Source organism: Curcuma longa, chromosome 7 (genome assembly GCF_044706935.1).
Source record: "Curcuma longa cultivar G26 ecotype Majalengka, Jawa Barat chromosome 7, ITB_CL_G26_1.1, whole genome shotgun sequence".
NCBI classification, from domain to species: Eukaryota; Viridiplantae; Streptophyta; class Magnoliopsida; order Zingiberales; family Zingiberaceae; genus Curcuma; species Curcuma longa.
In genome coordinates, this window is record NC_133867.1 from 10,998,629 (window position 1) to 11,012,579 (window position 13,951).

At 32.5% G+C, this 13,951-nt stretch overlaps 1 protein-coding gene across 2 annotated transcripts in view; it reads left to right on the top strand.

Moving 5' to 3' along the window:
- The first annotated feature begins 204 nt into the window (after positions 1-204).
- LOC141831781 (putative helicase MAGATAMA 3) overlaps positions 205-13,951 on the top strand; it is a 30,670-nt gene continuing 16,923 nt past the window's right edge. The window contains exons 1-11 of one of the 2 annotated variants that reach the window (XM_074719186.1): positions 205-456; positions 524-753; positions 836-983; positions 1,070-1,206; positions 1,297-1,494; positions 7,729-7,926; positions 8,018-8,053; positions 8,851-8,936; positions 9,092-9,142; positions 9,668-9,776; positions 9,857-9,962. In XM_074719186.1, coding sequence (XP_074575287.1) covers positions 646-753; positions 836-983; positions 1,070-1,206; positions 1,297-1,494; positions 7,729-7,926; positions 8,018-8,053; positions 8,851-8,936; positions 9,092-9,142; positions 9,668-9,776; positions 9,857-9,962 — 1,177 coding nt within the window. In that variant the 5' untranslated portion in view covers positions 205-456; positions 524-645. The remainder of the gene's footprint in view (positions 457-523; positions 754-835; positions 984-1,069; positions 1,207-1,296; positions 1,495-7,728; positions 7,927-8,017; positions 8,054-8,850; positions 8,937-9,091; positions 9,143-9,667; positions 9,777-9,856; positions 9,963-13,951) is intronic. The other variant, XM_074719187.1, reaches the window with a different exon arrangement.

Sequence of the window (13,951 nt, forward strand, 5' to 3'; positions counted from 1 at the left end):
TATTTTAAAGAAAAATTACCTTTGCAAGCGCCTGTATTTAAATTATTCAGCAAAAATAATTTGAAGAAATCGATTGTCAAAGATTGTTTATGGATGTAAATCTGAAAACTTCAAGGACTTTTTAAAAATATGGCACATAAAATTGTATAACCTCCTTAAAACCCTCAACGACGCCGCGTCTCTGCCCGACGGCCGTAAAGCGAGCTCGTCTCCATCTTCCTCTTGCATCGCGTAGCCCGTCTACACCGGAGGGAGGAAGCCGTGAGGTGGTCGCGTTGCGGTGCTCAAGCGTCGGCTTTGCCTCCTCTGACGACTCGCCGAAGGTGGCCTCTTCGCGGCTTGCCGGAAAGGAGGATCTTCGTTGAAGTGGTTATCTCTTAGGTACTCGACGACGCTGGGTTGAATCTGGATTGTCTCTTCGAACGAGTTCTTCGAATTCGCCTAGTTCTATTTCAGGTAGTTCTCCGTTCGCCGATCTCCTTCCGTAACCGTCATTTTGCCGCAGGCATTAAGCCGCAAGCAGTGGGCGTTCCTTTTTATTGCGCAGACCAAACAAATAGAGGGATTTTTTTCCCTAATCGCCGTGCAATCTATCACCGGTCCGCTAAAATAATCGCTCTCGAGTTATTCCCGAGCGGCAGGGAGATGGCCGTGGATAAGGCCGTTGCCTCTGCATCTTCTCCCTCAACATTCCATCGCTTCCAGAGAATCGTCCTCGGTTGGGACTATCTCCGCCTCGTTAGAGAATCCAGTGTACCGTTTCTTATTCTCGTCTCTCCTTTTGTTTGTTTTCTTCCCTACCTGGTTCCTGATGTTTTACCGGTAATTTCCATAGAAGAACAAAAATGCTCGGAATGAGTCCACTTCCAAGCTGAAGCGTGTGAAGAACACCTTCAATGACGTTGACGAATACATCAGTATATTCGAGCCTCTTCTATTTGAGGAGGTCAAGGCTCAGATTGTCCAAGGCAATGATGACGAAGGTGACTCCTTTTCTATCCTAAAGGACTGATCATTTGCAGGTTCTTTAAATTTTAGCTTTTCACTCCTTTTGTTCTTATGCTGCTAGATACAACGGATTGGCATAAGGGCGCAGTGGCTTCTTGCAATGAAATAGATGGGTTTCATAAGGTGTCATTGGCTGTTCTTGATGAATTCCGGGGAGATGTGTCAGAGAATGATCTGTTGCTCCTATCAAAGACTAAGGTCAAATTGTTTTTTTGTATCCTTCAGCTTAATTATCACAGTAACCAATAGTGTTTCTCAATTTGGTGGGAATTGTTTTGCAACATTCAGTTCCAAGAGGGTTTAGCACCAGAAGCGTATGCATTTGCACTGGTTGAAAATCGTGGAGGTAGAGAAACTCTTGCACTCCGAACCTTCCTTGCAGGAGAGGTCAAACATCCTGAGAAAGCTGAACCTGAATCCAGCCACAGGTTGTTGAAGATGCTTTCTGTTTTTAAAGCAACAGAGAGTTTCTTATGGGTTCTAAAAGTATGTTTGCACTTTCTATCCTCTAATGCCTTGTAATTTGCTGTTTCAAAGTTCTGTGTACTCCATATTGAAATTACTTGGACACTAAAGTTAGGGGAAAACCATTTTAGCTTTAGGTTAATTCTTTTATTTACTTAGCACATGCTTTTGCAGCATTATTTCTTTTTCTATAGTTTTTAAATCATTTGGAAATAACCATTCAATAGTCATTCTGCATTATCTATTTTTTTGGAGCTTATGTATAATCTACACATTATTTATTAACCAAGCATAAGAAAATATTTTTAAGCAAATGTCTGTGACTTGCGATCATGATACATGTTGGCACCTATAATCACATTCTCTTATAGATGAGTAAGGAGGAAGGATGCCATTGTGTGTGCCATGGTATGGACAATGGTTTCACATTCTGAAGAACCACTTTCTACTATTTCTTAACTATGTGCTACTGAGATATCAAGTGGAGGAGCCAAGAAATGGTTTGAGTGGGTCTAATAATATAAAATAAACATTAAAATTTGAAATATATGATTCTTTAATAAACTATATGATCAAATATTCAGAAATCATTTACATGGTATATATATATATATATATATATATATATATGTATTTAATAAATATATAAATATAATGAGTTCTTTTTTTAAACTTTGTGAGGTCAATTGACCCTGCCTCTTCCACTTAGCTCGCCCCTTAATGCATCAAAGTTCACAATAGATTGGTCTATCGTGTAGTAGCATTCACATCCTTGTGCTCTACCTTACATAACATTTCTTTTACGATAGAATCATGTTTAGTTTTGAATTACAATATGGGACGGTAGGACCCAATGCCATTTGAATTTCTTTCAGTTGAACTTATCCAGCTGTTTGGCTTCCCTTGCTTCTTAGGTCATTCATTTTCCAACAATTCCTTGAATAATCACAGAACTAATTCTAGTATCTTCGGTCATATGTTAACCCTTGCTTAGGTTCAACCTATCTGTTCTAGATATCGCACAGAAGGATTTAATCTTAATGGAATAACTACTAGTTCCAAAGCATAACATATCAAATAAACATATCGAATAAATGAATATCATCAACACTTAAAATATCTGTTCCAACCAACTCTATAATAATCCTAAACATATCAATATATTCATATTCAGACAAACCTTAAAATCTAAGCTACCATGAGCATAACCAACTTCTCTTAACAATATAGTTTGCTACCTTAGTGAAACTATCAAGAGTGATTCTAACTAGTAGGATCTTCTCAGATAACCTCTACCAATCAAAGAAGTGGTATCACATCTCAAACATGGGTCTATTTGATTATTGAAAAAATAGATACCCTGACTGATGTAAAGCCTTAACCATCATTGCTCTACATGTCAACTACTGGGCACCTGTCAACTATTATGCATGCCAAACATAATCGCAACTTGATGCTTCACATATTTGGTTGGTTAGTGTTGACTTTAAAGAATCGTGCTTGTCAAACTTGAAGCATTACAATTCCTCAGATTTCAATTACATTTGGACTGACAGTGCCTGATAGTTAGTCAAGAATTACTTCAGTGAGAATGAAAGAGGTATATAAGAATGCATATCGTATTGACTTCTTCGATACCTAAACAAAAAGAAATAAGTCAACTTGTATAGTTGGTATGTAATATAGCCTGTGTGATAGATTAGCTCATGAGTGGGTAATTATGAACCCACTAATACTGGATTCTCTGAAACTATATGATAATGTAAAACAATTCACAACTAGTAGTAAATGCAATTTTTGAAAGCCACAGTGGCACAATCCAATCTCACTTGCCAAGAAATTCAACTGAGAGATCTCTTGATACTTAAGCATATACCCGAGAATACTTAATTCACATATTTATCATATGGAAATGCAAATTGCTATATCTCATATAGTATTATGATTTGACAAATTCTTCTCATAAGTCATAACTACTTTACATTATGACTAAGACTAAAAATAAAAAAAAGCAAAATATGCTCTATATAAATAATCAAGCATTTTATTTTCAAATGAAATGACCAAATTAAATTACTGAATGCTATTAACCTATGTAAATAAAGTGCAGGAATCATACAATGTCATTTTTAATTCTAGGAAAAGTTGCCTATATACCTTTCTAACTTACAACTATGCTTATTTACCATTTCAAATTATAATTTTACAGATATGCCATTGCGAAACTAAAAAATCTTGTATAAATGCATTAAAGTTCATTTTTTTCTTCAATAGTAACAAAAGTGATTTTAATGGACAATACAACAACAACAACAACCAAACTTTATCCCACTAGGTGTGGTCGACAATATAAATAATCAAGCATTTTATTTTCAAATGGAATGACCAAATTAAATTACTGAATGCTATTAACTTATGTAAATAAAGTGCAGGAATCATATAATGTCATTTTTCATTCTAGGCAAAGTTGCCTATATACCTTTTCTAACTTACAACTATGCTTAATTACCATTTCAAATTATAATTTTGCAGATATGCCATTGTGAAACTAAAAAATATTGTATAAATGCATTAAAGTTCATTTTTTTCTTCAATAGTAACAAAAGTGATTTTAATGGACAATACAACAACAACAACAACCAAGCTTTATCTCACTAGGTGGGGTTAACTATATAAATAATCAAACATTTTATTTTCAAATCAAATGACCAAATTAAATTATTGAATTCTATTAACCTATGTAAATAAAGTGCAAGAATCATACAATGTCATTTTTAATTCTAGGTAAAGTTGCCTATATACCTTTTCTAACTGACAACTATGCTTATTTACCATTTCAAATTATAATTTTGTAGATATGCCATTGTGAAACTAAAAAATCTTGTATAAATGCATTAGAGTTCATTTTTTTCTTCAGTAGTAACAAAAGTGATTTTAATGGATAATACCAAGGTTTAAAATATCGAGCCGTGCCGAGGTTTCGGTCCCGGACTGGAACGATACAGTTTCGGTACCGTATTGTACCGTGCTGGTACAGTTTCGGTATTTTTAAAATATAAAATATATTAACTAAAATAAAAAATTTAATCTAAATATTTAAAAATAAAAAATAAAATATTTTTAAAAAATAATAAGTTAATTTTATGGATTTTATTAAAGCCTATTTAAATTATTCCGAACTATAGCTAGGAGTTGATTATTAAAATTTAATTAAACCCTAAGTTAAAATATAAAAAAATTCAAAAATCACGCGTCGCGCGGTGCCCGCACATGGCCTGTGTGCGAAGGCGATGCTCGGGCCTGTGCGCCGCCTCCGGTGGCGTCGCCGGCCCCGGTGTCGCCTCCGGTGGCGTCGTCGAGGTCGCGCGACACCTCCGGAGGCGTCGCCGCGCTCGGGCGATGCCTCCGGCAGCATTTCTCGGCCGGAACCGCGGTGCCGATGCTGTGCCGGTGCCGGTGCCGGTACCGCGGTGGAACGAAAAATTTCGTCTGTATTGCGCGATACGGCTTGAAATTTTAATTTTTGGATAATACAACAACAACAACTAAGTTTTATCCCACTAGGTGGGGTCGACTATATGGATTTTTCTACACTATTGGATTGTATCCCCTACTATATCATCATTTTTATTTAAATAAATTTTATTTTATTTTATTGTAGCTAACCAAGTCTTTTTTGGTCTTCCTCTTCCTCGTAAGATGTACACATTTATTATAATTTTACATCGCCTAACTAGAGCATCTATTGGTTGTTTACGTATATGTCCGTACAATCTTAAACGTGTCTCCCGAAGTTTTCCCTCAATATGTGCAATCCCAACTTTCTCTAATATTTTCATTTCTTATCTTGTCTATTCTTGTATGTTCATATATCTACCTTAACATCTTTATCTCTACAACTCTCATCTTCTGTTCATATGCTCGAGTCATAGCCTAACATTCAACTTCATATAACATAGCAGGTTTAATCACCGTTTTGTAAAATTATCCTTTAAGTCTTAGAGGTACTTTACGATCATAAAGAACACTTAATGCTCTTCTCTATTTCATCCATCTCGCTTATATTCTATGTTAGACATCTTTCTCAATCCCTTAATCTTTTTGCAAAAATGATCTTAAATATAAAACTCTTAGTTATAGACAACTCGTCATCTCCTATCTTAATATTTGTCTTATTACGTCTAATATTGTTAAGCTTAAATTCCATATATTTTGTCTTTACTCTACTAAGTCTAAAATCTTTTACTTCTAGCATTTCCCTTCAAGATTCGAATTTAACATTTACTCATTCACGTGTCTCATCTATCAAAATAATATCATCTGCTAATAACATGTACTGCGTTACTGTATCTTGAATGTGTCCAGTGAGTTTATCCATGATTAGTATAAAAAGATAGAGACTTAGAGCTAATTCTTGATGTAACTCTATTTTTATGAGAAACACTTTAGTTAATCCGCCCGAAGTCTTCACTCGTTATTACATCTTCATACATATCCTTAATTAGTTTAATATACGCAATGCTAACTCCTTTTTTTTCCCCTAAAATTCTCTATATAATTTTTCTTGGGACTCTATCATAAATTTTTTCTAAGTCGACGAATACCATGTGTAAGTCTTGCTTCTGCTCCCGATACATTTTAATTAATTGCCTGAGAAGATGCATAACTTCTATTGTCTAAATTGATTTTCGGCCGTTGTGGTTTTCTTCCTTAATTTTTTTTCTTTTATTCTTTCTCAAATTTTCATGGTATAATTCATTAGTTGAATACTCCTATAATTTGCATAATTTTGTACGTCTCTTTTATTCTTAAATACCCCTATAATTTGTACAATTTTTATGTCTCTTTTATTCTTATATAAGTCAACTAGAGTACTTAAATTTTAATGGACATTATTAAACACTTATAAAGTGCCATTGAACTTGATCATTTATTGATATTTTGACTAATTTCTTGTTAAATATATTTATTTAATTTATTAAAAGAACATTTATATATCTTAGAGTGACATTCAACAAAATGAATAAATGAAAGAAAAAAATTAAACAACGTTAAATTTTTATAATGACATTTTGGGCATATAATACTTCTGTGAGAGATTTGTAGGTTTAGAATGATATATATGCAATACAAATAAATTTTATAATGTTGAATGTGCTAGTTTGTTATTTTTTTAAAAAAGTAAATATGCATTTTTCATGTAATTTTATAATTTTAAATTAATTCAGAATGACATAATAGTGTGATTCATTAGGTTGAGTCTTGGTTTTTGTTGTGAAAATAAAAGAAAGTATAATTCTTTTTGTCATGGGTATGCAAGGATATAAGATTTCCTTTAAACAACTAGAAAATAATTGAAAAATAATAACACAAGCCTCAAGAAGAAAGATGGAAACTTCATTTGTAAATTATTTAATCCCAGAAATTATTTTAACAATATTAAGTATTTTTACAAATAATATCTAATCATCTTAAATAATACTATGGAACATGTATAGGAAAACTCCAGTTGCTTAATAAAGTTGCTTTCTAATTAGATAGACTTTAAGGTAAAACTTCATTAATGGCCCTTGATAACATCTTAAATCTTAATGTTTAAAAATATTCTAATCAAATATTAATTGAGTATTTAACATGTGCATCTTTTTTTAAATTCTGGCAACATATAGTTTCTAAAAATTATGTCACTTTTCATCTTTTGAACATAATGAAGAACAATTGGTAATAACATGAGAGGTGAGGAGAAGATTAACAGAAAATTGGGTGTTATGTGCATTTGAAGATCAACACAAATGCAAGATACAGTTGACAGATTATACATGGTCAGTCGGCAGGATAGACACATGAATAAATGGACACATGGTTTAATTTGCTATTCATATAGAAGTTTAAATGCATAGTTGGTGCTAACATATGAGGAACATTGTGCAATGACTTGTAGCCATTGTGCACTTGAGCTTGTATTGGTGCTACTAATAGTTCACACAAACTCCCTAAATCAGAGGACCTATGTGCTGGTCTATCGAGCATCCTATACTTGGTGAGCTACCCAGTACAATAAGAAAATTTAAACCTTGGTTAAAATATATGGTGTGGTAATTTAGTAGTAGGATAGATCCATGCAGCTAATCTCAAATAGTTGAAACTAAGTTTCCTGATATCGTTCTTGTAGCATAGAAAGTCTTAATAATAATACAGAAAATTTCATTTTCTTTGTTAGCAACTGAATACTCTTATTGGTATTGATTCTGTCAGATTTGTAGTTTATCAACTATCATACGAGAATTTGTGGGTCTGCATTCTGTTTCATCTCTACCATTCAAGGACTTGATATTATCAGCCAGTGAAAAGTCACACCATGGAGATAATGAACCTTGCAGTTGGAATGTTCCTAGACCACTCATGGATAACCTCATAAGCAATCTCAATCAGTCACAAGTAGATGCTATTCGTGTATGTCTTTTTTTTGTGGCATATAAAACTGGTAATATTCTTAAGACAGCTGTACATTCATGGTGCTGACCTTTTAACCTCTCTTTTGCAGGCAGGCCTGTCACGTAGAACTTTTGTTCTAATACAAGTATGGCTGTAATTTTATTTCCTGGATTGTTTGTTTCAACTGAGTAATATTTATACCAATACTTACAGATATATAGATGATAAAAGACTAGGCTCCTAATATTATTTTCTAAGACTTTTGATTCAAGTATATTTTAGATTAGACGAATATGATCAATAATACGGTCAATTTGCATCTGTTCTGCATTTGTTAAATAATTTAAACAAAATCAGTCATGGTAGGGTTTGAGTACATTGGTTCTGTATGATTAAAATAATTTCGAGACTCTGACTAAATTATTTATCTTTATTTTTCTTATTACAATCTACCAACAAATCTTTTACAATTGCTGAGGACTAATTTTGGTCCTCTTGCATGTTGGCATTCCTAGTTTTCACGTTTCTGGCAATTCCAGCAAAGATTCTTATAGTTATGCATCAATCTGTTTTCTAAGATGAAGACTGTGATAAGTGTATCACAAAAGATGGTGCAAATTCTCACTGATATCCATAAACAAGGCATCCAGCCCAAAACTTTTCATGCCCTTATTTTTGTTGTCTTGTTGTAGAATCCCCTCTCATTGGGCAGACACAATCATACAGGCGTGGACATATATTCTGTTCTTTCTTTCCTTCTCTTAGATATGTTAACAATATTTTGTTTGGTATGCTTGTAAATATAGATGATGATATAGTAGGGATAGAGCTCAATGGCGTAGGAGGATCCATATAACCGACCCCACCTAGTGAGATAATGCTTGGTTGTTGTTGTATGTCTTTAAAACATTTATTCAGATCCTCTTGGCATTTTTTTCCCAGGGTCCACCAGGAACTGGAAAAACTCAGACAATTCTGGGTCTTCTCAGTGCTGTTCTTCATTCATCTCCTGAAAGAGTGCAATCAAAGTAAGTATTCACTTTTTATGATCTGCTCCATTGTCCAAGAGGATATAGTCATCATTGCAGTTGATTATTTCTATTAGTATAATTAATACACTTCAGAGGTTATTTTCCTTTTTGTTTCAAGTTTTGAAAAATAATGAATTAATACTTTTGATCAGGGGAGGATTCTCAGCTCAAAAACGCTTGCCAGAGATGCAAATTGAAGAAAAGTATGGTGCAAGAACTTGATACCATCATTCATGTTGTAGACCAAATTATTGCGGATTTTATAGAGGAATTTATCTTTTTTACATGTTTTTTCTGTACAATTTTGAAATTAGTAATTTTGCAGTTTTAGAATTAGAAATTATTTATCCTCAATATTCTGGGTATTTATTATTTGCTGCAACATTTATAAATGCTATGTAGGAACCTTGTAGAAGTTCAGGGTTTAAGTATTGAAATGGTCAAAAATTATAAAGGATGTTGCAAATAATCTCTATGGTCTTGTTTACAGCTTTTATCATTATTCTAAATTGTTTAGGCATATTTTCTCTAACTCAACTCCCTCCTATTATGGGATTACATCAGAGCAGAAAGTTTGTAATATTTGATTTGTGCAGTTTCCGTGCTCAATTATCTGTCTTTCCTTTGGTGTTATCTACTGTAGATGATGTAACCATTGAGCAAGTTGTGTAGTTGAACCAATACTTTATGCCAATTGCTTCTTACTTTGATGAAAATCCAATTCTCAGGTATTGCCACTGGAAAAAAGCGTCTCCATGGTTAGCTGGAGCTAACCCAAGAGATTTAATCATGCCTGTTGATGGCGATGATGGTTTTTATCCCACCGGAAACGAATTGGTAGATCCACAAACTTTTTGTTATGATGCATAATTTATTTAGTGATATCACCATGCTAAATTGCTTTGTAATCTTCTTAGAAACCTGAGGTTGTCAATTCTAACCGAAAATATCGTGTACATGTGTTGGTTTGTGCTCCATCAAACTCAGCACTTGATGAGATAGTATTGCGGCTTTTACATACAGGTGAGAGCTATACTTGTACCTATACTTTCTGTTTGCTTATTCTTGAATATTTATTGACAGATTTTATTGTACATTTCTGTTTTTGTTTGGTTAAGCCTCTGGAAGAGCAATCTACTTCTCTCACTGCAAATAGTTTTTTTTCTTGATAGACCTTTTATATAGATAATAACTTTTAGCTGATGACGTTCTTCCAAATTATGGTGCTATGTTAAAATGTCACGATACTCTGCCTAACTCTCTTGTAACCTGAGCCTTTTGCTATTTAAGGTCGATCTTATGCACAATGCAGAACCCAGGATGCAGAAGCCTAAATTTAAGGGAGTCCTCCCAAATCCTAGGCCTTGACTGATAATTTGCTGATTTGTAAGCCTTGATCAGTAAAAATTCATAGGCACGATCCAACTCCTGTTTTCTTCCTCTTGTCCCTTCTCATTCTTCTTGTCTGTTGTTCACAATTTTGCAGTGTTCTGTTATTTTTCAATTTTCTGTTACCATGTGAAAGGGTTTGGATATGGTTCTGGATTAGAAAACTGCAGAAATAATTGTAATGAGAAAGGAAAAAAGCTAAGAAGTTCCACAAATATGTACGAGGAAAAAATTGTCACAATTTACCACTTATATTGCATGATTCTCCTTAGATATATAATACTGATGGGAAACTTCGGGGAAAAATGGCAATCCACTAGTGGATGGATCAAGTGTTGAACCTGATTTCAATTAGGTTGAGTTGGTTTTTGATTGAATGAACCTTGCCATACTATGAACTAGCAGCTATAGTAGTTCAAGACTTCAAGCCATGATTACAAATTTGGTTTCTTACTGGTTCATTATCAGCCCAAAACCATCTTCAATTAAGGCCTAATTAGATTTCTAATGGATGGAATTAGGCCTATGTATTGTCTAGTCTCTATATGGGTTTGATGTGTCAAATCAATGCCAAAATTAAGTTATAAAAGAACACAAGCTGAACCTAGTAATCAAATTATATGGAATTGTAGAGCTTCTCTTTTCTTCTCTCCTTTTTGTGGTCATCAATTCATGACCTTGGCTAACAACATCCATTGTTGATCTTGAAAGTGTAAGCAATTTATCTATTATATGATAATACAAGCTGAACCAAGTAATTGTATTACATGGGTATAAACAACAACAACAACAATAACAAACAAGTCTTAATTCCACTAAGTAGGGTTGGTTATATAGATTCTCTTACATTATTGGGTTCGATCCCCTATTATATTTTTATCTACTATATACTGTTTTATCGTTACTAAGTTTTCTTTAATTTTCTTCTTCCTCGATTAATGTGTGTATTTATCATAGTCTGGCATAGCCTAACGAGGGCATTTATTGTTCGTTTAAGTATATGTCCATATCATTTTAAATGTGTCTATCATCTCTCAATATGCGTAACTTCGATTTTCTTTTTAATATTCTCATTTCTTATCTTGTTCATCCTTATATGTCTGTACTTCACCTTAACACTCTCAATTTTGTGACTCATCTTCTTCTTGTGTACTTATTCATAGTCCAACATTTTGTTCCATATAACATAAGTTTTGTAAATTTTTTTTAAGCTTTAAATGGATTTTACGATCACAAAGAACATCTTAAGTCCTCCATTTCAACCATCCTACTTGTATTCTATGTAAAATATCTCTAGAAATTCCTCCATCATTTTGCAAAAAGATCCTTATTACTTAGAACTCAAAGTTACAAGTAAGTTTACTTTTAATGTTTCCTACTAAGATTCGAGCTTAGCATATACTCCACGTCTCTCATCCACCAAAACAATGTCATCTACAAATAACATGCACCATAACTTAATTGTTTTAATATATGCTATGATAACATTTTTTTCTAGAATTCTCCATATAATATCTTTCGGGACTCATTGTAAGCATTTTTTAGACAATAATACCATGTGTAAGTCTTGTTTATTTTCTTGATAGAAGATGTATAACTTATCTCAAGCTTTTAGGCATGAATTTAAATTGATTTTCAATCATCTTTATCTCCTTCCTTGATATTTTTTCTATTATATATTTTTTTAAAATTTCATGGTATGACTCATTAGCTTAATGCCTCTATAGTTCGTATAATTTTATGCATCTCTTTTTTTTTTCTTCATTTTCAATATCAGATTGAATAACATCATAAGTCATTCAATACCTTATGCACTTTCGGACTTGTAATGGAATATCATTTAGTTCAACCGTTTTTTTATTTTGTTTCTCATTTACATTTAACACCAGTTTTACTTTTGAAATTTGAATTCTTTGATAAAAATTTAAATTTTTATACTTCTTTGGCCTACTTAAATTTTATAACTTAAATTGGCCACCTTCATTAAAAAGTTGATAAAAATACCACTTCCATCGTTTTTTTTTTATTTTCTCATCTTTTACTTCCACCCAATTGGATTCATCTTTAATGTATCATATTTGTGTAAGAACCCTTGTTTTCTTCCCTCTCACTTTAGTTATCATATGGATATCTCTTTTCTCTTAAGATGTTGATACAAATGTTCGAAAGTTTTATTTTTGACTTTACTTACTACTTTCCTAATCTCTTTCTTACCTACTGTATACTTTTTTTAAAAAAATTTCGTTCTTATAAGTGTACACTAATTCAATTTACTCTTACTTACTCCTTTACTTCTCATTCCATCACTAAGATTCTTTATTTGGTGGCGCCTGTTCTCTTGACTCACTGAGTATACTCTTGGATAAATTTGATGATGTCTTATCTGATGTCGTATTTGAGTTGCCATGTTTTTTCTTAATCCTTGCACTCCTACCCTCTCATTAAAGATACTTTATTTTTCCTTCTTTAACTTTCACTAGCTAATTATAGGAGCAATGCAGGTTTATCTTCCATTGATATTATGCTTAAAGCACGTATCTAGCATCACTAACCTATGTTGGGTGGTTAAATTTTCTCTAGGGATGACTTTATAATCTTTACAAAAATTTTTTTTCTTGACCATAAGAAAGTCAATTTGCGATATTATTTTCATTTTTGGACATAGTAAGTGTTCTTCTCTTTTTTTGAAAAATGTATTAATTATTATATATTTATATACTATCGTAAAATCCAATATATCTTTTCTTTCTTCATTTCTTGTTCCAAAATCATACCTCCCATGCATCCTAGCATATTTCTCATTTCTTACTTTACGTGTCCATTTAGATCTCCTATTAAAATCATTTTATTTGTCGGATTTTTTTTTACTACCTCATTTAGGTTTTTCCAAAATCTATATTTGATGTTTTCATCTAATTCTACTTGAGGTGAATATATGTTAATTACATAATAATTTCTTTTGCTACCACTATTTTAATGGCTATAATTTTATCTTCCTTACTAACTACTATTACGTTGTCCCTTAATGAACTATTTTCAACAATATCTACTCTTTTTCGTTTCTCTTTCCTATGTAGCATAATTTAAAACTCGACTTTCCTATTCTCTGTCTTTTGCCTTACTCATTTTGTATTTTGTAAATATAAAATACTAATTCTTCTCATAATCATTGTATTTACTATCTAAGATAATCTGTATTTCTATAATATCCTCCTAAGTTCTCGTAGAGATATAATGACCTTTGCCGAGACATTGCAATTAGGTCCTGCAATGCGTTTCTTCTTGGGAATAATAGCATTAGCGCGATTGTTTGATGGATCCATACATAACCAAGGTTTAAAATCTCGACCCGTGCCGAGGTTTCGATCTCAGACCGAAACGATATTGTTTCGATATCATATTATGCCATGCCGATATAGTTTCGGTATTTTTTAAATTTTAAATATAAATATATATTAATTTTATTAATATTTGATTATTAAAGATGTTTTATATGTTGAAATGTTGAATTTATATTTCAATATTTTCTCATAAGATAATGCTTATTAAATTGTTATAAAAATTATTTTTAAAAAAGTAATTTTAAAATTTCAAAATCATTTGAAAGGTTAAAAATAATTTTA